Source organism: Salarias fasciatus, chromosome 22, assembly GCF_902148845.1.
Source record: "Salarias fasciatus chromosome 22, fSalaFa1.1, whole genome shotgun sequence".
Classification (NCBI taxonomy): Eukaryota; Metazoa; Chordata; class Actinopteri; order Blenniiformes; family Blenniidae; genus Salarias; species Salarias fasciatus.
In genome coordinates, this window is record NC_043765.1 from 18,024,265 (window position 1) to 18,050,428 (window position 26,164).

At 43.8% G+C, this 26,164-nt stretch overlaps 1 protein-coding gene across 1 annotated transcript in view; it reads right to left on the reverse strand.

Annotated features, from left to right (window-relative positions):
- The window catches only part of pard6gb (par-6 family cell polarity regulator gamma b), a 32,365-nt gene extending 12,817 nt beyond the window's left edge, over positions 1–19,548 (reverse strand). Inside the window, exons 1-2 of the mRNA XM_030121090.1 lie at positions 19,175–19,548; positions 13,478–13,700 (exon numbers count right to left, since the gene is read on the reverse strand). Of these exons, the coding sequence (XP_029976950.1) occupies positions 13,478–13,700; positions 19,175–19,246 (295 nt within the window). The 5' untranslated portion in view covers positions 19,247–19,548. The remainder of the gene's footprint in view (positions 1–13,477; positions 13,701–19,174) is intronic.
- Between the last annotated feature and the right edge of the window lie 6,616 nt (positions 19,549–26,164).

Sequence of the window (26,164 nt, forward strand, 5' to 3'; positions counted from 1 at the left end):
AGAAAATGTTGTTTCAGAAGCCGAATGAGATCATTTTTTTACCTTTGACCAAACAGGCGCGCACACAGTCACACAGCCACCTTGTGTACCGAGCAGTTCAATGTGCTTTGTTCACAACATATTCAGATATTTTGTCTGTTTGGATCAACCGTTACTGTTGATCCAGACACACTTTGGCAGGATTGCTGGTCTTTACAGGTGTTATGAATTCATGAAACTGAAAATTATGCATTTTTGACTGAATCTGACCATTCTGATCCGTTTCTGATACAAACACGTCAAAAACAAAGGTTTAACCACTCTTGTGTTTGTTCAGTGCTCCAAGAACTGTGCTGCAGGAGTTTCATCAGGCTGCAGCTTTAAAATCCTTCTACGGTCATAATTTTGTACTTCCTGTTGTTATGTAAAGATGAAACTTTGAATATATTAGACTGTAGATGAACATGACCAACATCCTCTTGAAAAACCATCGTGGTCTGGCTATGATTCTATCTGGAAAAGGGAAACGAGGTCTTATGTCGGCTATGTCATTAAAAAAAAAAAGTCTTAAAATCTCTCCCTTTCAGCAATGAATGACATCCAACTGAAGTATTTAGATGCAGATCTATACCGAAGAACATCTGCGGCTGCCACGGTCAGGCCATTTTGACATCTTTTACGCTGATCCGCTGGGATCCCACCCGATTCAAGAAAACCCATATCTGACCTTCAAATTCACGCATGGCACAAAAGCCCCTTTTCCACCACGACCTACTCGGCTCGCCTTGCCTCGGTTCTTATGCTTTTCCATTACGTATTAGTACCCGATACCAGACACTCTGAGCGCCTGCTCGGCTGCGGTTCCAAGCGAGACGCGTCAAGCCGAGCCGACGATGTGACGTCGGCAGACGAACGGCCACTGATTGGCCCGTAAAGTGATGAGTCAGGTGAGTGGCTCGCCCTTCAGCATCAACGTAACAAAACTATCTGTGCGTTAATCCAGCTGCTCCATGCAGGCCATTAGTGTGAGCTCTCCCAATAAACTCATGTCAATCAAGAAGAAGGGTCAGTGAGGACCCGTTTCCGGGCCTCCAGGTGAAGCCCCCCCCCCTCACGAGAAAATGCTTTTTGCAGGCTTGGACAGGCCTCCTTCTCCCCCACAGCACCTGAAACACCATCTCTCTCCCTTGCACAATCACACAGCATAACAGAATGCTTCCTGTGAGTGGTGACACACATCCTCGCTTCTTCCTGCGCCTGCTTTGCTCCACTGACTCCATTTGTGGCTTACTTCGTCTCGTCTCTGGAGCCAAATCGCTCCTCTCTCCTCACTCACAGACACAATGTCAGAGCTCTCCGTGGGGGCATTTCCACATGAGCTGTCAGTGTCCATTGTTTCAGGCAGTCTCTAGGACGCAATTCATATCAGGACAAGAGTCAGGGCTCGGTGCTCCCCTCCTCCATTCTTTTCCTTCCTCTCCCATCTTGAACTGCTGAGTTGGCCTGATTCAACCACCAACTCCTGGCCCACATGTTTGGAAAAGGGGGGGGGGGGGGGGGGGGGGGGGCGGAGGCCAGGAGGGTGGGAGGCTGGGAAAAGGGGCAGTGTCTTCTCACGGTGTGTCTGTCTGTTCCTGCAAACCAACCGTGAGTCACTGCAGGGCCCGATGAGATAGCAGAGTTAACAGACGAGCACGTCTTCACCTGCAAATCTCACCGCTGATAACCTCGATCCCTCCGGAGCTACGACTCTTCACTCCGACTTCTAAACAATTAAACAAGAATCATAACTCTTATTTAAGAGCAGCTTTACAAGCTTCAGTTCAATGGCTATTTATTCTCCTCCAAGAGTAATCAATCATATCACTAACAACCCTGGATAAGAGACTTGGCTCAGACGCCCCTCTTGATTTACTCCGATGTTCAATAGTTCGCTCGGGCTCCTTTCAGGCTCATTGCCAGCTCTGGTGATTTGTGATGACCAATCAGCAAAACAATTCCAGCTCAATTCTGGCCAATCAAATCACTTTAGTGCATGCTACTGTGAAACAACCGCCAGAATAGTCTGAGGGGTGTGTGTGTGTGTGTGTGTGTGTGACAGCTTGTCTCATTGTTTTAGTCTCGTGACCTATATATGGACGTACACGGTCATCTTTGCTGGCTGTAGACGCTCCTACAATGACTCAATGCCACAAACTGCTGTTGTACTAGCACACACACACACACACACACACACACACACATGTCTCACACACACACAGCAGCACACCAGAGAGTGAAGACAAAGCAGGACAGACAGAAAGCAACCAGGAATTTTCAGTGCCACCAACAAAGAAAGAAATAAAGTGATAACTCGACAGTATGGCCCCTCTTTTCCCTTAAAAATAAACATCAGAATGGGCTCTTATATCATCAGCGGGGCTTGGCCACAAGGGGATGCAAGTAAAGTAAACAAGCTTGAGGAAACAGTCGACTCCCTCTCAGCAGACCTGTTCAGAATATTGAGGAGGGAAAAAAAAAAAAAAAAAAAAAAAAAGAAAGACTGCATTTGTAAAATAAAGCCATATCTCCTTGTTGCTGAAGGTGATTTTCATTTAAGAGGAATTGAAGCTGGTGAATTTTCAAGGATGTTACTGCATTCAGGATCTTTCCACAGAGATAGACACTCTTATTCTGCTAACCAAACCTGATAAAACACATCAGCTTTCGCCTAAAAAGACTGGTGTCCCTGCAGTGCACGTTTCTCTCCTCTATGTACATTTTGAAAGGGTTTTATATTCACTACATTTAGGTTTGGATGTTTTCTCCACCCAGGGGCCATGAACTTGTGACCAGGGTCATCAATAAGATGAATAAATAGCTTCACATGCCTCACATGCAAGGGCCTGCTCATCTGATTGGTTTCACAGGGAGTACGAGTCTGCAATGTACAGTATTTATAACATGGAGCTGCCATGTGCATCTGCAGCACAAAACGCAGACATTTCAAAGCACTGTGTTAAACGCCACGTTTTAATTACAAGGTAGAAGGATTAAGATTTAATTTACTACCAAAATGTTAATCTCGTCAACAATAAACAGTCAGCACGAACGAGATCCGATTTAAAAGTGCGCCCAAGTGGCTCTGAAGCCATTCTGGCCAGTGGTGAGTGTGTTTCACTGTGGCTGAGCTGTTGAGAAGCTAAGAGTCCCTCCTTTGTAATTACGGACTCCCAAAATAACTCCGTGCAGAGGGAACGCTAGGTGGATGTTGTGCTCGCTTGCAAGCCTTTTCACTGCTCCGCTTAGAAAGCTGCTGCTGATCCCTGAAGTCAGACAAAGCAGATGAAGTCCAACAGTTGTACGGATTAAGAAGCCTAAAAAGTAGATTTACAATAATCCTTAAAACGTACCTGAACGCACTGAGCTGCGAATCGAGTGTGGACTACATCTAAAGTAACTTTACTGCACATAGAAACTGAAAAGTTGAGCTCAATTTGGAAAAAAAAAAAAAAAGAAATGTTGACAAATCACTGAAAAAACACAGAAAACTGCACAAAGCTATAGTTCAGGATTTGATCTGATGGCTGCATCAGAAACCAAGCGCGCATGCTTGGATGAAAAAAGTAAACTCGGACTTCCTCAAAGGGCACGAAAAGTTTACTCATACTTGAACTCGCAACACTTATATGTGTGAATTGGTTTGAGGAGGCCTCCATTGTTACACAGATGGACACAGATGTGTACACACACACACATACACACACACCGTGCCTGGCCTCGTCCTTGAGCAGGGCTGTAATTAAGAAGGAACTGTAGCGAGCCGTCTCCCTGCATAAAAACCAGCAGCTCCTCCCTCCACAACCCACTAACACCCACCCAGCGTCCATACTCCCCGCTCTCCCAAAACCCCAAATCTTCACCCTTTTCCTTCAGTTTTGCTCGTGGCTCGGCCCAAACTGGGCCTGGGAATTTTCCACTGCATTCTCTTATTTGGACAAACTGGAGCTTTTTTCAGTCTCTGTCCTGGCTGAAGGAAATCTCCTCTGTAGCGTTATTTAAACATGTCACATGAGATGTCTAATGCACGACATGAAGCAATACAGATTAAAATGCTTGGCTGAGCCATCAAGCACTGTCGAAGACTTCCTACAATAACTGGGTTCTTCTCTTTAATAAAGGTTTTAAACAGGAAGGGAAGGATGATCTGTCTACAACTAGTTGATTATCAGTGGCAAGCTGATCATGGCCCTCAAAAACAATCCATTGTTCCTGCAACTACTTTGAAACAAACGCATCAACAAACTCCTACATAGTTGTGAATTTAAAGTCGCTGGATCTCATTCTTCTTCCAAGCCATAAACCAAGAGAGAAATACGGCTCTCAAGTATTTCAGGCTTGTTTTCTCCTCTTTGAAGCTTCATGCAGCTGAGGAGTGGCCGAGGTGGCAGCGGCGGCTTAGGAAGTTGTTTGTTTGTCCCCGAAGGACCGGCTATATTCATCACAGCGATCGTGCAATTTCCAGAGCCCACTTCTCCGGGCTGATGCACAGGCAGGATGAAGCCCGTTTCAGCTCGGCCACAAAACCTTAGAGAGTAAGAATAGCAACGGCAGAAAGCGGCTGTGTATGAATTTAAATGTATCCACTATGAAAGGAGCACAAATATGCGACATCCGGTGCTAAATGTTTGTAAAATACTACTGAAAAGCATTAATCAGAGAGATTTGACTTCCTTTTTTTGGCCATTTAAACCCAAAAGATGAATGTACACAGTCAAGTCAGATGCATCAAAAGTGGAAAACAAATCAGACGAGAAGTGAACCGACAGCGACTCTCCTGCCCCGTAGTTTCTGGAAACTTCATTGTGGGAGAGCAGGGGGCTGCAGTTCAAAGGGGGGGTCGTAAAACCAAAATGAAAGCAGGGACTTAGGAAACACAAACAGCAATATAGTTTTGACAAACACAACAACTCTTCGAAGTTTAATTAAAACACAAGGTCTCCCCCTCCCAGCAGGCAAGAACAAAGAGAAGCACTGCTTTTGAGCGTGTGTGTGTGTGTGTGTGTGTGTGTGGGTTGTTTCAGAGTCAGCCAAGACTACACTGTAAAAAGAGGGATTCAAGGTTTAACCAGTTTTACAGATGCATCTAATATATAAATATGTGTTTATAATACTGTATTCTTCATATTCTTTAAATATAAACTAATATAATGAATAGGCTACAATAAAAACAGCTTACAATCAAACATCTATCATTTACAAAAAATTCACTGTTTCAAAGTATAATGGGAGAACTTTTCCATTGTATTCACACTTTGTGAAAAGTGTAAGTGCATTTTGTTAAATTTGATGTTTCACGAACAATCGGGTCTTAGTCCTGAGTGCGAGGGACCAAGGTTCGAATCCCAGTCGCAGTTTGAAGGGCAACTGATGTCAATAGAATAAATAAACCAGGTTAATGTGAGAGTTTCAAATGAACAGCAACTTCTCTAAAAGTGAGCAGCCAAAAAAGACACAACCAAGCCACCAAGTATATTTAGAGAAATCCCTTTTTGCAGCCCACCAGTCTGTAATTAGCATACAGTGACTAATTTCACAGACACTTAACACACCCACAGCACAGATGTAATGAAATGGAGGACATGCTTCTGACTGCATGGTTATTGAGGATTTCTATGAGTGCATCCTCCTGCGTTTCTAGCTGACCCCTCGCTGTATTTCTGCGCCAGCTGACATGACGTCCACGCCACGCGAGCCGGCCGGCGGTGGCCGAGCGGTCCGGAGCACAAAGGGAGGCAGCTTCCAGTCAGACGGGGCTGCTGGTGCTGCTCCGTCCCGCTCCTGGCAGGAACTGAGCATCTCCATCACTCTTAACTGAGGCTGGCATTGTCTGAAGACAGGCGGAGAAAAGGCCACACACAGGTTTTATTGAGAAGCCCACACACACGACCTAAAAGGGTTTTACGACACAGAAAATTTTCCCAGTAGAGACGGGGCTTTATCTGGCGGGGTGTACAGATGCGTACGGAGACGCTTGCACCGGTTTCCGACAGCCCTTCAACTTGTCTGGGATGAAAGGTGGTAGGGTTTCCCAGGGTGCTGACCCAGATGTGTCATCAAAGTATCTATGTAAAAGCTCACACAAACCCCCAATAAAAGCCTTTTTTTGTGTCCTACATGTTTTGTTCTTGTCACTGGGCTTCCCCGTGTCTCCAGAACATTCCTGACTTCTGCTGGCTCAGATTGGAATAAGACACTGAGAGCCAGACCGCAACATGGAGGTGGACTCAACCTGCCCGGTCCTCCCAGCCTGTCTGTCTTCCTTACTGTCAGGCCGACTCCCCTCTGTCTGCAGCGGTTTCCCCCCTCTGCGCCCTTGACGATTAAGCGTAAAAGAACACGGATCGGTCTTGTAGCAACGCAAAACTAAATTCCTCAATGCGTACCGAGACGATCGGGCGGATCGGGAGCGCCATTTGGTTGCCATCAGTCTGGTATGAGCTGCACACTTTCACTGTTCTTGGGAAAAGAGAAAGCAGAGGAAGGAAGGGGGGGCGGGGGGGGGCAGCGATGGAACAAGAAAGAAAAAGTACAAAAAAAAAGGGGGAAAATAACAGATTAATTGCCAACTGCTGTCTCTTTCAAAGACCAGTGGGTAGTGCCTCCAGTTGTTGTTTCATAGCGTTCCCTTTCACTAACCAGGTCCTTCGCTGCGCAGCCTGAGGCCGCTCTATGGAACCGAGCACAAAGAGCAGAATAACAGACCACACTCATACTCGCTCTTCACGACTGCGCAAATGGAGTCAACAAAAGCATATGAAAGCAGAACAACAATGCCGTGCCTTTATGTGACCGAAATAGACCTTGCTGGTATGAGGACGAGAATGCCTCATGCTCGTCGTGGCATTTGATTGCACGACTGGAATGCTAGTGTTTAATCCAGCCATTAAAATTCCATCAAAAACATGACCGAGCAAAGACAACAAATCAGAAAAGGCTGTGCTCTGGCACAAAAACCAGGGTCGTCGATACCGATCAAGAAATGTATCATAATGCGGTGCCAGGGGATTAAATCTGCTTAGTGAGGCCTGACCGGGCTGAAGCACCAAGGCTAATTACTGAGGGAGCTCCTGCAGCGGCCATGGCTGAGCCCTGGCATGTTGACACATCTGCTCCACAAGCTCATCTAGGGAGAGGGCATGTGGACAAAAGTACACATAATACACACACACACACACACACACACACACTGGCAAGCACGTGTTCACAGAATCCTTTTGGCTACGGCGTGAGAGCGGCCAGATGTGTTAACGTATCTCTGCAGAAACGGCGTGTGTTACCCTACTCTGAAAACAGCGTAATACACAGTTTTTTTTTTTTTACACAATGGACGTGCTGTACATTGAAGCATATGGAAGGGGAGAGCTTCGTGAGCACTGTGAGGTCTGAACACAAATGAGGGAAATGCGGTTAAAGAGGAACACATGTTTAAGAGGAACAGCCTGTTATTAGTGTATAAATTCTCATTAAGCATTTGTTATTTATCGCAACCATATCATCATCGCAGCAGTCGGCTACATTACTGCTCATTGCATGTTCCACTAATACAGTGAAGCCTTATTGCTCATGGTCTGAAATAGGGCAAAACACAAGAAGAGCATTTGTTAAGTAGGAGCTATAACTATTAAATTAACGTCGTTGATAAAGGGTAATGGTAAAATGTCTTTTTGATTGTTTAGCATTGCCGCTCCCTCGGTATGGCATCAGGCTGAGCAGGTTATGTCAGCGATTGGGTGTGGGGGACCTGGGGTGGACTGGATGTTGGTTTTGGTGTTTCCCCCTTCAGATTTCACATCGCTAGTGTGAAGTTTTTCAGTGTACTGTCCATCCTTTTTCCACTGTGTCCAATCTATTTAACTAATGTCTGCTTATTCCTTTCATTAACACACAATAAACCCATGTGCAAGTTTATACCACTAAAGGCCCTGATGCAACTGTGGGGAAACAAAACCACACAAGGCAAAAGATGCAACACATATCAATGGATCATAAAGCATCTTTTTTTTTTAAACTGAAAACAACAGGCTGAGAGCAACTGCAGTAAAGTGTCTCGTTAAAATACAAAACTGAGAGACTGCTGCGACCACGGTGGAGTTCAAAGCTACATCCGTTGACCACTAACCCATGACCCCAACGCTCCCGAAGAAAGAGCTCAGCCAATAAAACTGACATGCCGAGGCAGCAGTCCACAGAAGAAACCCTCTGTCGAGTTGCAGGAGCTTTCATGAACCTATGAAGATTTTTCACTTTTGAAAGTCTTCAAACTTTTCTACATGAATAAAATAACTAGTAACTTACTTGGCGATATAACTTGTCTTCACAGCGGCGCTGCTGTGACACAGTAGCTGATCCATCGGCGCTCGGTGAGTCAATCATTCACTCATTAAGCTCAGCTGACGTTAGATCAGTTAGCTAGAAGTCAAAAGGTGATGCACACAGGCCATTTTAGGCCGTCCGAGTTAATCATTTATTATTAATGGCCGATATTCTCACCTGCACATGATCTCACCAGCTCCACCAACTAATGATCTATTTTGACAGTAAAAAGGGGAAAGTCTGTGATAATGTAACTTGTTTTACCTTTATGGAAGTCAACAGTTTGTACTAAACAAAAGTAACTTGTTACCGTGATGACAAAATAAAACTTAACGTGGCCTTTTCATCCACCCAACAGGCTGCGTTATTGTTCCTCCTGCCACTACCGAGACTGGGAGCAAACACACAAACGCTGTCTGGCTTTTTTGTCCTCACGACATTTCTGCTTCAACTGCTGCAAAAAGGAAAGAAAAAAAGCGCCGAGAGTCGACTCGACACAGAAATATATTCTCTTTGATCTCCAAAAAAAAAAAAAAAAAAAAAAAAAAAAAAAAACCGTGCCGTCCAAGCTCTTGCGAAACAGCACCAGTCTGGATGTCTTTCACAGCTCAGCTTCAGCCGGTCCGTCCGCCATGCTTTTCTTTTTTTATCAGCGCTGTTGCACCACATCTCTCTTTAGTTTGGCCGATGTCGGGTTCTGACACCAGTTTTCACAGGTGTCGAAAGCAGCCGGGTTTCTGGAGCTGCAGGTCGCTGGCGCTCACCGCACTGGACACGAAACCACGCGGACACCACCCCGCATCACCGCTCTGCTCTATTTATTTAAACTTTTAGCCCTTTGACAAACAGGGGTCTCTTCTTTGTTGAAAGTTTAGTCTGTGTGCAAGCCACTGGCACGGTCTGCAAAAACAGCCGTGATTTCTCCCCTCAAACAAAAAAAAAAAAGAAAAAAAAAGACCATCACAGTCAGGAATGTGTTTGGCTTGGATACGGACAGTCTCTGACCACTGTGGTGCAATTGCAGGTAAATAATGGATGTAATTTCACACACAAATCCCTATTTGAACTTCTTTTCTCATCCAATTTGTGCAAATCTTAAAAGTCCATCTTGGAGATTACAAGTTATTACTGAGGAGCGGAAAATACTCATGTTCGAGTGCCTTACGGTTCGCAAGCACTCTTGAGTTTCTCAGCACATTAACACTCACAGTGCTCCCCGTTTGGCCTATCCATGTCCAAATTTGCAACTAAATTTAAACTTTGAGGGCTGAGACAACAGAAGTGGCAGCCATGTTTCCCTCCTCTGAACCAATGCAGCCTTTAAGAGCTCTGAAAAGTGCGTGTGACCCTGGTTCAGCACTGATCAATCAATCATGACTTAGCCACCACAATCACACCCCCGCACGTCCGACCAGACACAGAGTCCACCTCCACATACAGAGCTGCTCTTTCACCACAGATCTTTAGATGCGGCCCATTTTTCCCTCCCCCCCCCTCCCTATTCTTCCCGCATGAGAAGTGTCCCAGTACAAAACTTTGCCCAGTTGAGTCTCTGCACCTCTATTCATGAACTAATGCGTTCAAACTACAAGTTAAACAAATAAAATCCCATCTAAAAGCGGCTGTGGAATTAACAAAATATTCAATTAATCACGATTAAAACTCAATAAGACAGAAAAGAAAGGACATCTTTTCTTTAATCCCCATTCATAGCCACATCAAACTGAATATTACACACAGTCATAAATGCTAATATTGAAAAACAGGCACAGAAACACTCACTCATTGCACATTTTGACAGTTTTACAGCCATAAAATCTAAATAAATCCACCCAGTCGTAAGAGGATTAAGAAACGTTCGATATTCAATGCGCGCAAGCAGGCTCCTGAGAAGACGACAAATCCTGAAATCTCCACATGAAACACTGAGCAAACACCGTCAGGATGACTGAAGAGACGGGGGAAACAATGGTTACTTAAAAACATAAGTGCGGAGGCATCGCTGCAGCTTCAATCTCGGTTTTCCTTCATGTTGAACATCACGGGACTGACGTTTCAGAAAATCCACAAACATGTCATCTGTTAACTTGGCCCTGACTGAAGGACCCTGTAATCATCCACACTGACGGGCTGCTGCGAACACACCGCAAAACCTGAACCTGCACTCTGAAGGAGAAGGTCACTGTAAAGAGACGCCTCCGTCAGGCCCCAGAGGCAGTAACAGGTAACCTCAGCAGGGTTATCGTCTGCTCCGCCACAAAACAACGGCGCGTGCTCCGGTGATTTCACCAACAATGGATACCTAGGCCTGGAAGGGGAGTGTCGGGTAGATAAAAGACACACACACACGTAGCACTTACTGTTACAATGAAAAAGCACACACACACACACACACACACATGCAGGACGAGTCACAGATAGTTGCCTAATCTCAGAATGGAGGGGAGGGTCGGCGTCTGACTCGAGCAATAAAACAGAAAAGTGAGTTATCTTGAGTCAACCAGGTCCAGGAAAAGCAATTAGAGCTTCTTGTAGGTGGAATTCCTTTTTTCCTTCTAATAGTGTTTTCTGAAAAAAGTTACAAACTTCTACGATGCCATTTTTCCTCTTTCTCTCTCTGTCTTTATTAAAATTCTGTGAGGATTCTCGCTGCACTGACCGTCTTGTGGGCGAAAGGTAAGGAATCATGGCGACGTATTTGATCATGGCTTAAAATCAGCAGTCTGCTGCTGGAAAGAGAGATCAGCTTACGGATGGCCGCAATCATGGTCGTGCGAACGCAGACGAAAACAGAAATTTCACAACTGCCGTCTCAACTCACGGCAGTGTCTGATGCTACGATAAAACGAGGTAAAATTCTAAAGCACAACCACATTCTCCATGTACTTCCATACCGAGCCATTTCCCTACGAGAACAACGGTTCAGTTCTCTGTTAGTTCCATTCATTTATTTCCTCAAAACACTATTGACCTACGTAGATCAATTGTTTTTTTTGAGGAAATAAACACGATGTACAGGACTAACTCAGCTATTTTCATGCATTAAGTTACAGTGCCATGCAGTCAAACTCACTGTCACATCATAAACTCATCAATAGGAGATCTAAGAAACAAGAGCACAGCAACTCCTTTTCAATGTCCTAGTTTTTAAATAAACATGACAAATGCTGTAAACAAATGACTTGGAGCCCACTGAGCGATGCAGACGCTCGGTAATGCGAGTGTGTGGTGAGTCACGCACTGTTTTAACGCGTGCGTGAAGTGCGGCGTTTCATCTGGGGTGGTCTGCTGACCGGGGAGCAGAAGACACACCGTGCCGCCGCCGCTGCCGCCGGCGAGCCGGGGCAGCGGCCTGGCACCGACCGGCACGGTCATTACCACGCACGCACGCTCCGTCAGTGCCTGTGCCACGCTGTGTGCAGGACGCTCCTCTCCTCGCGGACGTGAGGTACACACACGGTTACACACACACACACACACACACATCTCTTTGTGCAGCAACTAACAATAGAGTTGCAGAGAGGCTTAGGATGCTCAGACCGCCTCAGCATCAGTCACAACAGTGCACATTCCTCTGAACCACATCACCATGTCAGCGCCGTGTTTACTCCATCACAACGCTAAATAAGCCCCTTCCAACCAACCCGTCCGTCAGCAGAGATCACCGAGGCCCTGTGGTGGTTCAGGGGATTTCTTTTGTATTTAACATTCTGAAGTGGGAGAGGGAGAGAGAGAAAAGGTGACAAGGCTGAGGTTTACACTCAGGAGAAGTGAGGGAAACATCTCTTAAAGCAGAAAACACAGAGCGTTGAAGGATATGTCTATGTGCAGGTTCTGTTCTTTAAGCAGGAAACTTTTAACTAAATGGGAAAGCAATGCGTCCCTAACTCGTTCTTCCTAACACCGAGACTACAGGAAAACTATTTAATATGACAAAAAAAAAAAAAAAAAAAAGGCTTTGGTACTTTCCACATCTGCCCATGTGAATGCACATAACATGTACAGAAAGAGAAGAATGCATCACATGACCTCTCACAGCTGCTCAGAGCTGTGAGAACAAACCCTACAGACCAATTATGGCTCTTAGGGCTTAAATCCAAGGCTCACTATTATATAAGAGTCGCTCAAGATCAGATGAAGATATTTAATGAACAGCCTTCACTCTGAACGTACACATTCCCAGCAGATGTCTTATCTACGCTGGTTTCAGATTTTGGAATTGTAAACTCACACGAGCTTGTTAAGCATCCTGAATATCCGAGCCCCGCTTTCCGGGAAACCTGCAGCAAGTTTGCTCAATGCAAACGCAGAGTTTTTGTACGTGAGCCACTGGAGGGACAATTAAAACAATCCCCCTGAGTGTACATGTTCATTACTCGGACTGTGTGAAGGACATTCCAAGAAGGATTGAGGGTATGAATAGATGTGAATGGTGATAGATTCATTTGTATGCCGGCTGGCTGGTTGGCTGGCAGGCAGTCAAGACCCACTTGAGACGTGGGATCAGAGACAGAGCGAGCGAGGGGGGGAGAGAGAGAGAGAGAGAGAGAGAGAGAGAGAGAGAGAGAGGGGCTCGGACCTGGGTACGGTGCTGCAGCCTGTGAACAAACACACACACACACACACACACAAACGGAGCAGGAGCCCAGTGAGGAGTCTCTTTTTTCATGCAGATCTTTTGTCTCTCAGTAATGTCTGGTATGCTGGGATACAGGCTTTGCTCAATGACCTGATTTCTATGGGGCTGCAGAGGCACCGGCCTGCGTGTGTATATGTGTATGTGTGTGTGTGTGTGTGTTTACGTGTGTTCATCTGCCTGCGAGCCTTTCCTCTGGATAAGGCACAGGACTTAGCAAGGCAGACAGACACAGACCGAGACTGATCCGGCCACTGAGAGGACAGGAAGGACAGGAAGCACAGAAACACATGCACACACACACACATACACACACACACAGAACTTTGCATGAAGTAAACAAAAACGTCTCACCAGACATAATAAGATGTGGAAATATCCTGCAGAGAAACTTGTCCCCAAATAAACTAGTTTTGAGATGTAATATTTAGGATTGTGGTCTCGGAGAAAAGCTGCTTCGTAATGACAAACCAAAGCCAAACGTCTGGACGCTGGAGCGTACAGTACCTTGTTTCTGTATGAAGATCCTGAGGAGCGGGTGAGCTGTGGACACCGCCTTGCAGAAGTTGTCGTCGTTGTTGATGGGCAGGAGGTCGCCGTGGATGTCGGCGTAGCCGATCATCACCTCCATGTTGGCGATGCGGTGGATGTGCAGGATGAGCTTGTAGAACTCCTCAAACTTGCCAGGTTTGATGCGGTCCACTGAAAACCGGCGAAACTCTGCTCCATACTGGGGGGAAAAAAAAACAAAGAGAAGAGGGCATTAAAGGACGAGTCGGTGTGACATCAAAACAGGAAAAAGGAAAACCAGGATGTGACTGGCACACACAAGATGAGCAGGGAAGTGCGCCGAGTGTGCGGTCGTGACATTTGGAGGTAAACACACACTGAATGAGCTTCATCCTCTGTGCTACACAGATAAGACGATCTACTCAAAGGAAACCTGGTGCTTTTTTTGGATGTTCTTGTCGATGTTCTGGGTCTTGCATCACTTTAGTGTCGGACGATCCTTCGCCTCAACAGATTTTAATGACATCTGGGCTCGAACCCGTTTCCTCATACTGATGCTTTGACAGTTCAGTCTCTTCTCACGCCCATCACATTAAGCACTTGCAAACTGCCCAGTGCACATTTTTTTCCTGTTTGAACAGTAACTCAGATCAATTTTAGCTGGGCAAACACAGGCTCCACAACACGGTTTAGAAGCCAAAAAGCTTCACGTGTTGTTGAATATTCCTTGAATGCTTTTTCTTGCAGGGCAAACTTGAATTACAAGAGTAAAGCTGGAGAAAGTTTGAACAGTTTGGTAGATATACCAACAATGCATCAGAAAAGTGTGTTTGTGAGAACATAATTTCATGTTCTACCGTTTAGATTCCTGTGTTCATTCATTTTAAACAGGATTTTAGGAGCTATTTTGTGCTCCAAGTATGACAGTCGTGTCAAGATTGTGAGGCTGGTGTAAAATTACAAGTTCTTCTTTCGGTATATGTTCAGATTTAGCATTATTGGAAGAAATGTTTCCAGTTTAATGTCTAAGTGGGTGAAATCAGGTAACTGAGTTGAAAAGGGCCTCAAAGAGATAGAAGACGACAGGAGAAAAGCTCTCGTACAAAACTGTCAATTGGCACGGCACACCTCTGCAAATATTCCAAAAACTAAAAACACGTGCTCCTGCAGCACATCTGAAGTGCAAAAGATTAACTCAGCTTTAACCTAGAACAATTGGGCAGTGTTTTAACAAGAACACATTGATTTTCCCTTTTTCAGGTAATTATTTTAATAATTACCTCAAATGATGATACTGGTTCAGCCTTTAAGAAAAAAAAAAAACGTATCGAATATGTCATTCGGACAATATCAGACATTGCTGCAGCTGTGATCTTAACTTTCCAGCTTCTGGCCGGAACAATGACTTGCAACAACCACACTGCTTTTGTGTTGAGTGACGCTTTACAACTTGGGTGGCGCTGCACGTCGGCGAGAAATCAAACTGTATGAGCACATCTCCAGCAAACAACAGGAAGTGGAGAGCGGCTTGCGGCACAATAGAAGAACACAGGTAGATGAGTCAGTTTTCTGCATACACAGAGGACGGCGGCGGGCGGCCCGGCCTACCACCCACCGGCTGAACCACCGGGGGGAAAACATGGCCGAGGGTCACGGTGGGGTCATCATGTGACTCACAGAAAAAAAAAAAAGGCAAGACACAACAGAGAGGCTGAAAAGCACAGCTCGATAAACAGCAGTAAGACGGCGGCGACACCCGCGTTTGAATTAGAGTGGTAATTTGTCGACTAAAGGTGCCGTTTGTTTCTGTAATCATCATCTCACAGCAGAGGGAGGCCGACGGAGGAGGGGAGGGGAAAGTTGCTGACAAAGTAAGAGAAGAGAGCGGCGGTGCATCGACTGGGAGGAGAGAGGGAGAGCGGGGGACGCATTAGCCTGCTCTGTAATTAGAAGATGACATATGAATTTAGGAGGAGGCGTGTTCGCCGACCACGAGGGACGGCACGGCGGCTGTAATTTGCTTCCAGATTCACCGGCGGGGGCGCGCAGGCACCCAGCGCCGGTTGTTGAACATGGATTCCAGTGATTCACACTCAACCTACATCAGGAGATGACACAACAGGCTGACAAACGGGTTTCCCGGAGTTCAGGAGACGGCGTTAGCATCCAGGAAAGTGAAACTAAGACACAAACTGTAATTACCTCTGGGAGACATTTGAGTTGTTTCAGTTGACTTCCTAAATAATAATTACACGCCTCTGACTGCTGGTAGCTTCGATTGTTGCTCCGTTTTTTTAATTTTCTCTTGGCATTACACTTGGGAATCTGAACAGAGTGTCTTCACAGGCGGAACGCAGCCCTCAGGAAGAAGCAAGTCCAGACACGACGCGATTAATCACGGGCCTCAATACTAACCCCGAACCTAAGAATACACCACGGCCAACGTGACGTCACCTGTCCTCCAGGCACATCGCAGCCCGGCGATGGCTGACAGGCTGCGACACGTCCGGAGACTCGTAACCGACGCTGCAGAGAAAGGAGGATCGCCGACTTCTACCTCCTCGCCTGACACTCTGTCATGAGGAAGTTTTCTAAAAGGTTTATAAAAAGCTGGATGAACGGCTGTAATGGGGAAGGGAAAACTGCACCGAGCACCCCGTCACCCCCACAACACACCCTCCAGACCTCAGATAAGAGCTTTAAGTGAGTGAAACCAGCTCCTGGCCGAGGCTCCGCGACGGGCAGCCAGACACCTCCAGTGTTATCCCCGATAAGCTTTATCGCTGGAGCGGTTTCCCCTGAGAAACCAGAACGTGAACCAGTGGGAGCCGGGCAAACGGCATCAATCACACACACACACACACACACACACACACACACGGCAACCCTCACAACACACGCACATATGTTCAAAACACTACTCAGCACATTCACAGGGAAATCCGACGAATAAGAACTGGAGGAACATTTTGCGCCACTATGACGTTAATGTGGTTCATTATGGTGTTTGGAAAATCTGCTATCCTGGTCAGGGCTCCCTAGCAAATAAGGTCTTCATGTAAATGTGTCTTTATGGCTAAATATTAGTGAAATTAACATTGGAGACAGTGGAATGCTTATGGGGACACGTTGCCAATAAGATTTACACTTCATATTCAGATAGTTGTGCATCCATTTAGACAATTATTCACTTAACAGAATAGAGTGAAGCATTATCATTTTATCATGTTGTTTAAACAAACTCAACGTGCAGTCTTTAAACCTGAGGACGTAAAGCAATATCTTTCACCAATCTGACATCTGGATGGTTTGATTCCCCATTTCATCCTGTTTAAATTGCTCCCAATAGAGGGTGAGCACCTTGCATGGCAGCTCTCACCGTTGACGTGTAGGTCTGAGGTGATTTTTTTTTTCATTTTTTTTTTAAAATCAAGTCATGCTAAATAACTGGAGGAAAAAAAAAGCTTAAATCCTGGACCATGTCGTCAGATGGTGCTACCATTTGGTGGATAATGATCCTTGTACTTTTCAAATGGTCCTTATTTTGTGACACGTTGGGTTCACAGAAACACTTTTTTTTAGCTTTTACCAGATCAGTTTGTGCAACACGACAGTTCGTCTTGCGATGGAGAAGGGAAATCAAAATCAGGGCCAGAGACAAAATCCTCCCTTGAAACTAAGTTATGAGGAGAGAAAAGGTTCAATATTCCTGGTATTAGTATCCCATCCTGAAAAGAAAAGGCTCTCAAACCCCTTCAGAAAAGTTCATCTGGAAATCCCTTCAAACCTCCCCAGTGCCAAACACGCAGCAATCTGTTCAATATGAGGCCAAATAACTCCAGCAATCTTCTAAATGTCGACAGTTTTACCCCAACGATCTGATCAGTTATCTACGCATCTGAAAGATGCTTCAATCGCTAAGTCAGCTATGACCAAGCGTCTTTTGCAGAGAATGTTTCCAAAGTATCTAGACGTCCTCAGATGTCCTTCTGCTTCAGTCAGGTGAAACTAAAAGGATTCACACCACTTATCCCCCCTTCCAATTATCAGCTTTCCTTAATGTGTTTCCTCTGATTTAATTTGTCAGTGCTGTGAGCGCGTGGATCCGCTCCTCTCCACCTCCAGCAAATCGATGGCGATGAAAGTAGAGACGAGAAGGACAGAATGTTAAAACTCCTTCACTAGACGTCACGATCGATGACGAGTTATGTTTGATCCCAAAGAGGAAACATGTGACACGGCGCAGTGGTGAGTCATAACACAGGTAACGCTGCCTGATCCAACCATCAGACCACCCCACCCACAAACAAGATCCATAACTACCAAGGCTTGAGTTTATCAAGAAACTGGGAATTCGGCTCTGAAAGTGAAAAGACGTCTGGATTAAATAAGTTTACTCAACACTTGCCCATCCCAGTTTGTCATCCCATGCATCGCACATAAACACAGACACGCCTCATGCATACAGATACTGCCTCATTAATGAGCTAATTCAGAGGGTTTTAAAGCCTGGGGGGGAGGAGGAGCCCCCCCCCCCCCCCCCCCTCCCTTCCCCTCAAGGAGCTTGAAGCAATCCACCCCGACTCACACCCCTCACATGCTTCTCATGCCAAGTAGCAATTTATGGGTGAATGCCAGACCTCTAAAGGTTTTTTTTTTTTTTTTTTAATGGTTTAAAATACAAATGTTAGAGAATGCTTAGCAATGAATGGTAGCCTATAGGGGTCAGTGTGAGGCTGTAACTGGAAGGTTCCAGGTTCAAAACCCTGAACTGACAGGAGATCCTGGTGGGCAAAGGCAAAACCACCGGCCGGCCGCACTCCACCTAATTCTTTCACCGAGATACTAATGTGGGTCCTAAAACACTGTCAAGAGAAGTTTTATGAAGAGAACAAATCTAACAGGACTACTGCCCATATATATGTATAATTGTTGTAGTTCTAGACATGAAGTTGTGGAAACATTCAAACTGATTTTTTTTTTTTGGGAATAAACCTTATTTTAATTGCTTGTATTTGCCTTCAATGCAATCCATTGATTTCATCTTCATTACAAATATCTGTATGTCATTGGTTCATCTGTTTGGATTCTCACCACATTAAAAAAAACATGAAGTTAATAAAAGTTAAACTTGACTGAAGTAGATTTTACTTTAAGCAATGACAAATATGAGGATTTGTCTTGTGAAATGCTTTTTAATAAAAAAAAAAGCTTGCATTGGATTAACTCTGATAATTAACTTGATAGTTTCATTAAAGCAGCTTTTAACAAACTGTTGAAAACTTGCGAGCGGGATGAAACTGTCTAAAAGCAGCAGGTCAATGTAACCATCAAACTGAAAACATCCCATTGTAAAGAGATGAAACCCTGATTTTAAATACAAAGTATCAAACCAGGCTCCCCTTCACAGCTCCGTGACAGGGAAAGAGCCAAATCAGCACAATCTGTGTGATCGGAGGTGGAAAGAAAGGGTGAAAAAAAAAACCAAACAAAAAAAACAAACCAACTGAAAATCATATATAAAACACACAAAAACATCTAGAACCAGAAGCGATCATTTGATGGTTTGTAATCTGGATCCTGCTCGGCTCCAGTGCGGCTGGTTTGCTGCAGAGTTAGCCCGTTACGAGACACCATGTGAACATTTATTTCCCCCTCAAATCCTGCTTCACGGTCCCATCAGGCTCCACTCACCTTGCTTTTCACTTCCACCGCGTTACAGTCCGCGTTCCTCAGAGGCTGCGATCTGTTAAAGCTCCGATTCATTTTGTTGCGGTTCAATAATAAACAAACAACAAAATAAAACGTGGGTTTAAAAAAAAAAAAAAAAAGGAAAAAAGTTTGGCCGCCTTTGCCCGCAGAAATACGGACTGTGGTCCTCTGCTCCTCCCGGGGTTTCTGCTCCCAAATCCTTCTGCTTCGCCTCTCCAGGAGAAAGTTCGCCTCTTTCTTTGACTCTGTTTCAGCTCCTGGACTCGGTGTGAGTGTGCTCGTCCAGACGTGAAGGAGGACCGAGGGGAAGAAGCAGTGAGCTGCTCGCTGACTTGAGGAGCGAGTTTAAGTTTTGAAATGACATCAGCCCTCCAAAAAAATGGGATCCTGCGATGCCTTCACGGACGGCTCGTAATCTTCCACTCCGAATCCCGCCGGTTGAACACATGGGTTAATAATCAAGTGAATAGCACATGAATGTTATTTTATATAATGCTGTTGTTTTTCTTCTTCTTCTTGGGAATCGATGAACGTAGATGTCGTTACGTATTTGAGTTTTGTATGTGTGTTTTCTTTGATTCTTTGAATTTGAATTTCATATTTATTTGTGTAGTCTTATAGTATTGTGGTGTTCATGATAGATCAATAGATAGAATATATATATTTTTAACTTCAACTATTTTTTGGAATGAAGTTGAGTTTTTCATCCCAGATGTATGTTTGTCGTTTATTTATTTGTTTTATATGGCAATGTGCTCTTATTATTATATATAATATGATTTATTTCTTGTTAATAACTCACAGCATTTCAGTATTACAATTTATCAATACTTAACATCAGAATATTTTTTTCACATCTATCGTTCTTTAATTCTTTCTTACTTTAATATCTGTGCAATGTGGGGATACTGCGATAACTGATAAAGTCATATAGTCATAAAGTCATAAAGATATATTTTGCTATCTTATCTTATCTAAATGCATTTGTAATTCGGTGTAGAGATAAAACAAAAAAAATTCTAATTTAAACATTGCTAAACTATAAACGACAACAACAATACGAGTATTGTTCTATTGCAAGGAAAAAAGAATTTAAAAAGTCACTTGCAGCCAGGAATCCATCTCTCCTCTCCTAATCAGGGTCGCTTCTTTTACGCACGTTACTTTCAAAAGCAGTGTTAATATTTCCGATAGCCATGAAGGCATCACGGCGCGCACCGGACCTCCGGCGCGCCAGGGGACGCAGCACGTCCGAAGGAGACACGCGACGGCTCCAATGTGTCACTGATATTCACGTGAGGCAATTTTATTTGTTCTGAAAAGAACAATTCTGATGTTTTGCTCTTGAACATTTGTGTTTTCTCCACCGCGGAGTGAGAGACGGATGAAAGAGGCCAGTAAATACCGAATGTCACCATAAGAAATTGTTGCTATCGGTGATTTTTAGGAAAACTGAGGCTTATTTATACACACAACAGCTAAAAGAAACTTTTTTATAATGCTATGACTAGTCTGTTTGATGTTTTTGTTACTCAAGAGTTCTGTATGAGGAAATATCTGTTGTGAAAACCAAATCTTTTACTTTGTCAGACACCTGCTTGGCGAATCCATATAATGACATATTTTCTAAACAGTTTTGGAAGTCATGGTGATCGTATAGTAGCTTTAATGGTTGGAAACAGTGTTAAAATGACTGTGATTTGTGTTTCCTGATCCAGGTGGTCACAGTTACAGCAGAGCTGATCATCAGCAGAGCTTCAGAGTCCAGCAGGAAGCTTCTCCTCGGTAAGCATCAGCTCCCTCCAGCCCTCCCAGTGTCACAGGGACCCAGCTGATCTCCCCCAGGCCTGATGACTTTTCCTCACTCCTGTCCTGTTTTACAAACATTCCTGAGCTCCTTTCAGCCGCCTGTGTACGACAGCTGCAGACTGAAGGCCCCCAGTATAGCTGAAAGTGTTGCGTGTTTACTCACCTCAGGAATGTGTTGACTAGTTTGATCTCTGCTCAGCACTACAAACATGGCGTTTTGCAAAAGTAGCCACTCTGCAGTAGCTTTTAAGCTGATGCTTTGAGTGCTTTCAATCCTTGGGACAACACTTAACCGTTTAAGAAAGAAATCTAAATTCAAATCTAGATACATTACCACTGGATGTGTGTTGCAACAAACAGATTATACCTGCAATGTTATTTTCTTTTAATTAAATACAATTCATCAAAGCCACACTTACTGCTTTCATCATGGAAAATGACTCCAAATGTAATGCAATATCCATGAAGCCACACATTTCATGAACAAAATCTCACTCAACCTGAATATCTGTTCTTAATCTTATACACCTGTAATTAGAAATGTGTGCTTGTTTAAACCCAGCTTTATTGTGTTTTAAGGCATGGAAAATGGAAAGAAAGCCGAAACATTTAACATATTCAGGACCATAGACAATCTCATTATTTTTAAACATGCGAAGGTTCCGTATGTTGTTATTATTGGAGTGAATAATGAGCAGGACATTGTCTGCCAGTGGTTTGGTGGAGTTATTCCATATCTGACCAGCAGAGGTCAGCACACACCAAGATAAGACACACAGGGCGAAGAGCTGACTATTACAAAGCATTTAGGTCTAAACAGAAATGATTTAGCTGAAACTTTGATGCTACAATTAATCAAGCGTGAGTTCTGTGTTTAAATTCTTGTGCTTTAAAGCAGTTTCGGTTTGATTTTGCTTGATTTTGCTTGACAGGCTTAAGAAAAAAAAGCTTTGAATAAAGAAAACTTGGTCATTTTCAGCAAGTTCATAAGTTGATGGGGATTTAATGCCAATCCTTTTCCCATAGATGCTCGAAAAGTTGTTTTTGTTTTTTTTATTATTCATTTATTCAACAACATTAAGTCTCATGGACATTTTAAGCATTTTTAGCTGCCAGTTAAAAACACTGAATTGAATTTAACAAGCTAATAAAAAAAAGGTCTGTTTGGTTTTAATGTGTCCAAGTTGTATGGAACTTTTACAGTTTTGTTTCATTTCATTGTGTGTGTTTAAGATTCCCCAGTACATATACAACTCCAACACACACATCAAACACAACTAGGCACATGTTATAAAATGTTATTTTCTTTTAGAAAGTGGACTAAAAAACTGTTTTATATTCAGATCTGTGTTTTATGAGACCTCACTTTTTAGGGAGAATATCCACATCAGAAATGCATTTATTCAAGCTTAAAAATATTGTTATACTAACAGGTTAACAGGTTACTTGTATAATTAAGTATGTAGATTTCATAAAGGAACACTGTATTTGTAATTGTACAGTTTTAGTTGAACGTGCATGAAATGAGACTACACTGTAGAGGGTATGCTTCTTTTCAAAACCAACAAAATACCTATATAAATAAAATATTTTTTACATTTCCAGATTCACTTCCGTCAATAATTTTACATCTAATCAACAAAAAGAGGCTAAAAATGTAAAGATTTCTAAAAACAAAGATGATTTTAGAATACCTGGGGTGGAAAAATATAATAGTTTATTTCATATAAAAGCAAAATGTCATTCGTTCATTCTATTTTCCTGACGGGCAGCTGCTGAAGAGGGCCGGGACGTGATTGCTTTTTGTGCAGCAGAATTAAAACCAAACATTAAGATCTGAAGAGTGGTTTAATATTTAAATCCTTTCATATGCATTATGAATGCTCTCACAGAGCGACGGCACGAAGGGGAAGAAAGAAAATTAGACTGAGTGAAGGATGGGAACACAAATGAGTAAAAGCATAATGAAAAGGAAGAAGACTTTAAGGTAAAAAAAAAAAAGAAGTCAGCACTCCTTTGTGAATCACTGCTCTCAGTCGGGAACTCTGGTTTTGTGTAATGAGAAGCACAGCAGACAGTCACTTTATACTCAGGACTCACAGTGGTGTGTGGTTTTAATCCACTCAAATATGTCTGAATTTAGGTGGTCCTCTGGTGGTAATGTGAGCGCGGACGATTACAGTGAGATGAAGAGATACTCTCAGTAATCCATCCTCTGTGAAGACACACAAACACACACACACACACACACACCAAAAACAAAACATCCGGAGCTGGTTACAGGAGGGTCTTTAGACGGCGGGAGTGCCAGCCTGAAGCCAGCGAGGCCTCGGCTCACTCAAGCCTCCGCTCGGTTCTGCTTCACTCACTCTCTGATTAAAGAGAAAGGAGGACACACACACACACACACACACACACACACACACACAAACACACACAATTCTCTGTTGACTTGCATTGATTGTCTGCAGACAAAACTCACTCATAACTACTTCTTTATGCACCTAACTGTAAGCTCTAACTTGTTTCATCTAAAACTTGAATGATTTACATGCACGTGCACGTGCGCGCGCACACACTTATATTGAATGACACTTCCCTGCCAAGTCAGACTAAGTTCTCGCTCTAAACGGTACCATTACTGGTACATTTCCTGTGCTTCAATGCACGAACCTACATTCATGTTCATGCTGTTGATTCTCCATATTGGAATAATACACACACTCACACACTCTTTCATGTTAACCGGTTCATGTCGCGGCTGTGCGGTTCTCCGCTGGTCTTTTGAATCACGCTGAGTCACGTTCTCATGACTCCGTGGACCAAATGAAGTGCAGCAGAGCGCCGGTTTCAAAATGGAAAAACGACCCATCCCTCCGCTCCATCACTCGGGTTCTTTCTCACTTCTCTGGAGGATAAACAGTGTTTCTACCCGTGAGAGGGAGGAGGAGGAGGAGGAGGAGGGGGGAAGAGATGGAGAGGGACTGTGAGGTGAACACAATGTGGTGCTGGTCGAAGTTCTCTAATAGGCTTTCACCTCTTTAATGGGAGCTGCTGAGCAGCTCCCACCAGGTAGAAAATAAAAACTGAAAATGTGTTTGCGGGCCTGGAGAACGGCTCGTTCTGGTGTTACTGCTACGTTTGACAAAGCAGACTATACACAGCATCTTGTGGGCTTGTAATAAATAAACTGATTGATATTAAAATGCAACTCCACATGCAACTAAATTAATTAAATGGAGCGACTGATAGAGTTAAAAATGTCAGTGATGTACACTGAAACAACCAAATTGCAAAAAAAGAACTGAAAAACAATATAATTGATGTATAAAATGCTCAGACAGTAATGAATTTTAGTGTGTGTGTAAAATCAGCTCATAGTGAAAAAATAAAGCTAATATGTTTGTTAAAATCGGAGATTAAATGACCCTCAAATTAAGACTACAGAATGGAATGAAAATCAAAATGGAGCTAATATAAAAATAAAACATTTTGAGACTGTAAATGAGATAATTTGATATGTTGAACATCCAGGCACTAAGTTCTAAATTACAAAGCTCTCCTTAATTCCCAGACTGAAGAGATGTTTAATAATGTTGCTGCTATCAGCCGCTCCCACATCTCCTGCAAGGTTTTCTTCCAGCGGTTCAGAACACGGTGAATAAAAGCAGCTAATGTTTTGTTCTGCTTTTACAAATAACTGAAAATGAGGAACCAGAGGATCTGAACAGCCGAACAGGTTCATAAGTCGTCTGCTTCCGGACCGCCTAGTGATTTGTAAACAAATCATTTAATTTTAAACCCATTAAGTACTAACAGCCAGCCGTTGTATACTTTAACAGAGGAGTCGTGTGTGTGCTCTCCTTTTCTTCTGTCTTACACACAATCTCTGACTGAATGAGGAATCTTTGTTATCCCCGGATTTCCTTCGTAATCATTTTATGATCAGATGCAGAGTGAATCATGATCTCTGTAAGGGTTGCTGTAGTGAATGTTACCTTCAGTGAAGGTTTTGAACGATCTGAAATGACGGCTTAGCAGGAGGCTTGCTAGATTTTAACACACCAATTTGTTGGACGTCTGCAGCTTTTGGGACATTTGGGTGTTTGAATGCAACACAAGGTGAAACCCAAAGGATAAATACCTCGGCTGGAGCAGATCATTAAAAAATATAAGCAAAACTGTTCATATCAACCCTAAACCGTCCGTTCCAGAAATGCCATTAATAGCAGAACTTTGCTCTGCCTGCTCTCCAGAGCTCGTGACTCTTTGTGAGGCCCGCTGACAAATGTTCCCTGGCTGCCTTTAGAGCCAAAAGCCTTTGCTAATAAGTCCGCTCTGCTCTGAAAATGAAATCAAAGGAACTCACACAGGGTACTTCTTTGTAAACTTGGCGCTTCTAAAAGATATATTTCTCCAGACAAGTCTTTTAATGTGTGTGCAGCCTCCAGCTTGCCACCAGTGTCTGGTGATGACTTTATTTTCCTTCGCCTGAGTGTAAGTGAATTTCGTGTGATGTTTTATTCATTGTTATCTCTTGTCTGGTCACTTTTTTTTCTTTTTCATCCTTTGTTCATTTTCAGTATTCCTGAGCAAATTTCCTTTTCTCCACTGAACCGTTTGCTTTTTGAGATCTAGTGTTATAAATGGAAATGATTAAAATGAGCAGTCGTGATGACTTTCCTGTTCATTAACTGACAGATTACATTCCTATAATCTTAATTCTCGCACCTTGAAGGGATCGGGAAAAGTTGAGCGCATGCAAAAAATGTCTTGCTGGACAGAGAGCATGCATGTGCGCATGCACGGAGAAGCACGCGGCTCTGATGGAGCCGCCGCCACCTGAGGGTGCCATTGTCATGCCATTAGCTGCGCACGAACATGCGCTCAGGCACGTACACAGGCCTGCTTTCTCGCTGCTTCTCATTGTCTGCTCTCTCCCTTTTGGCACACACATGGACGTTCACACACAGGGAGTCACACAGAGGTTTTTTTTTTTTTCTCCCCCCCCCCCCCCCTAAACAATGCCATCTCTCACATATTGCCCCCCTGCTCACTTTCAATCTCGTGCGGGTGTCGCCTCTCCTCCAGACTGTGTGATTTGTGGAATCTTTTGATGTGTAAAGTGGCGAAGGCCCTGCAGCCTGGTCTGGACTCTGTCAC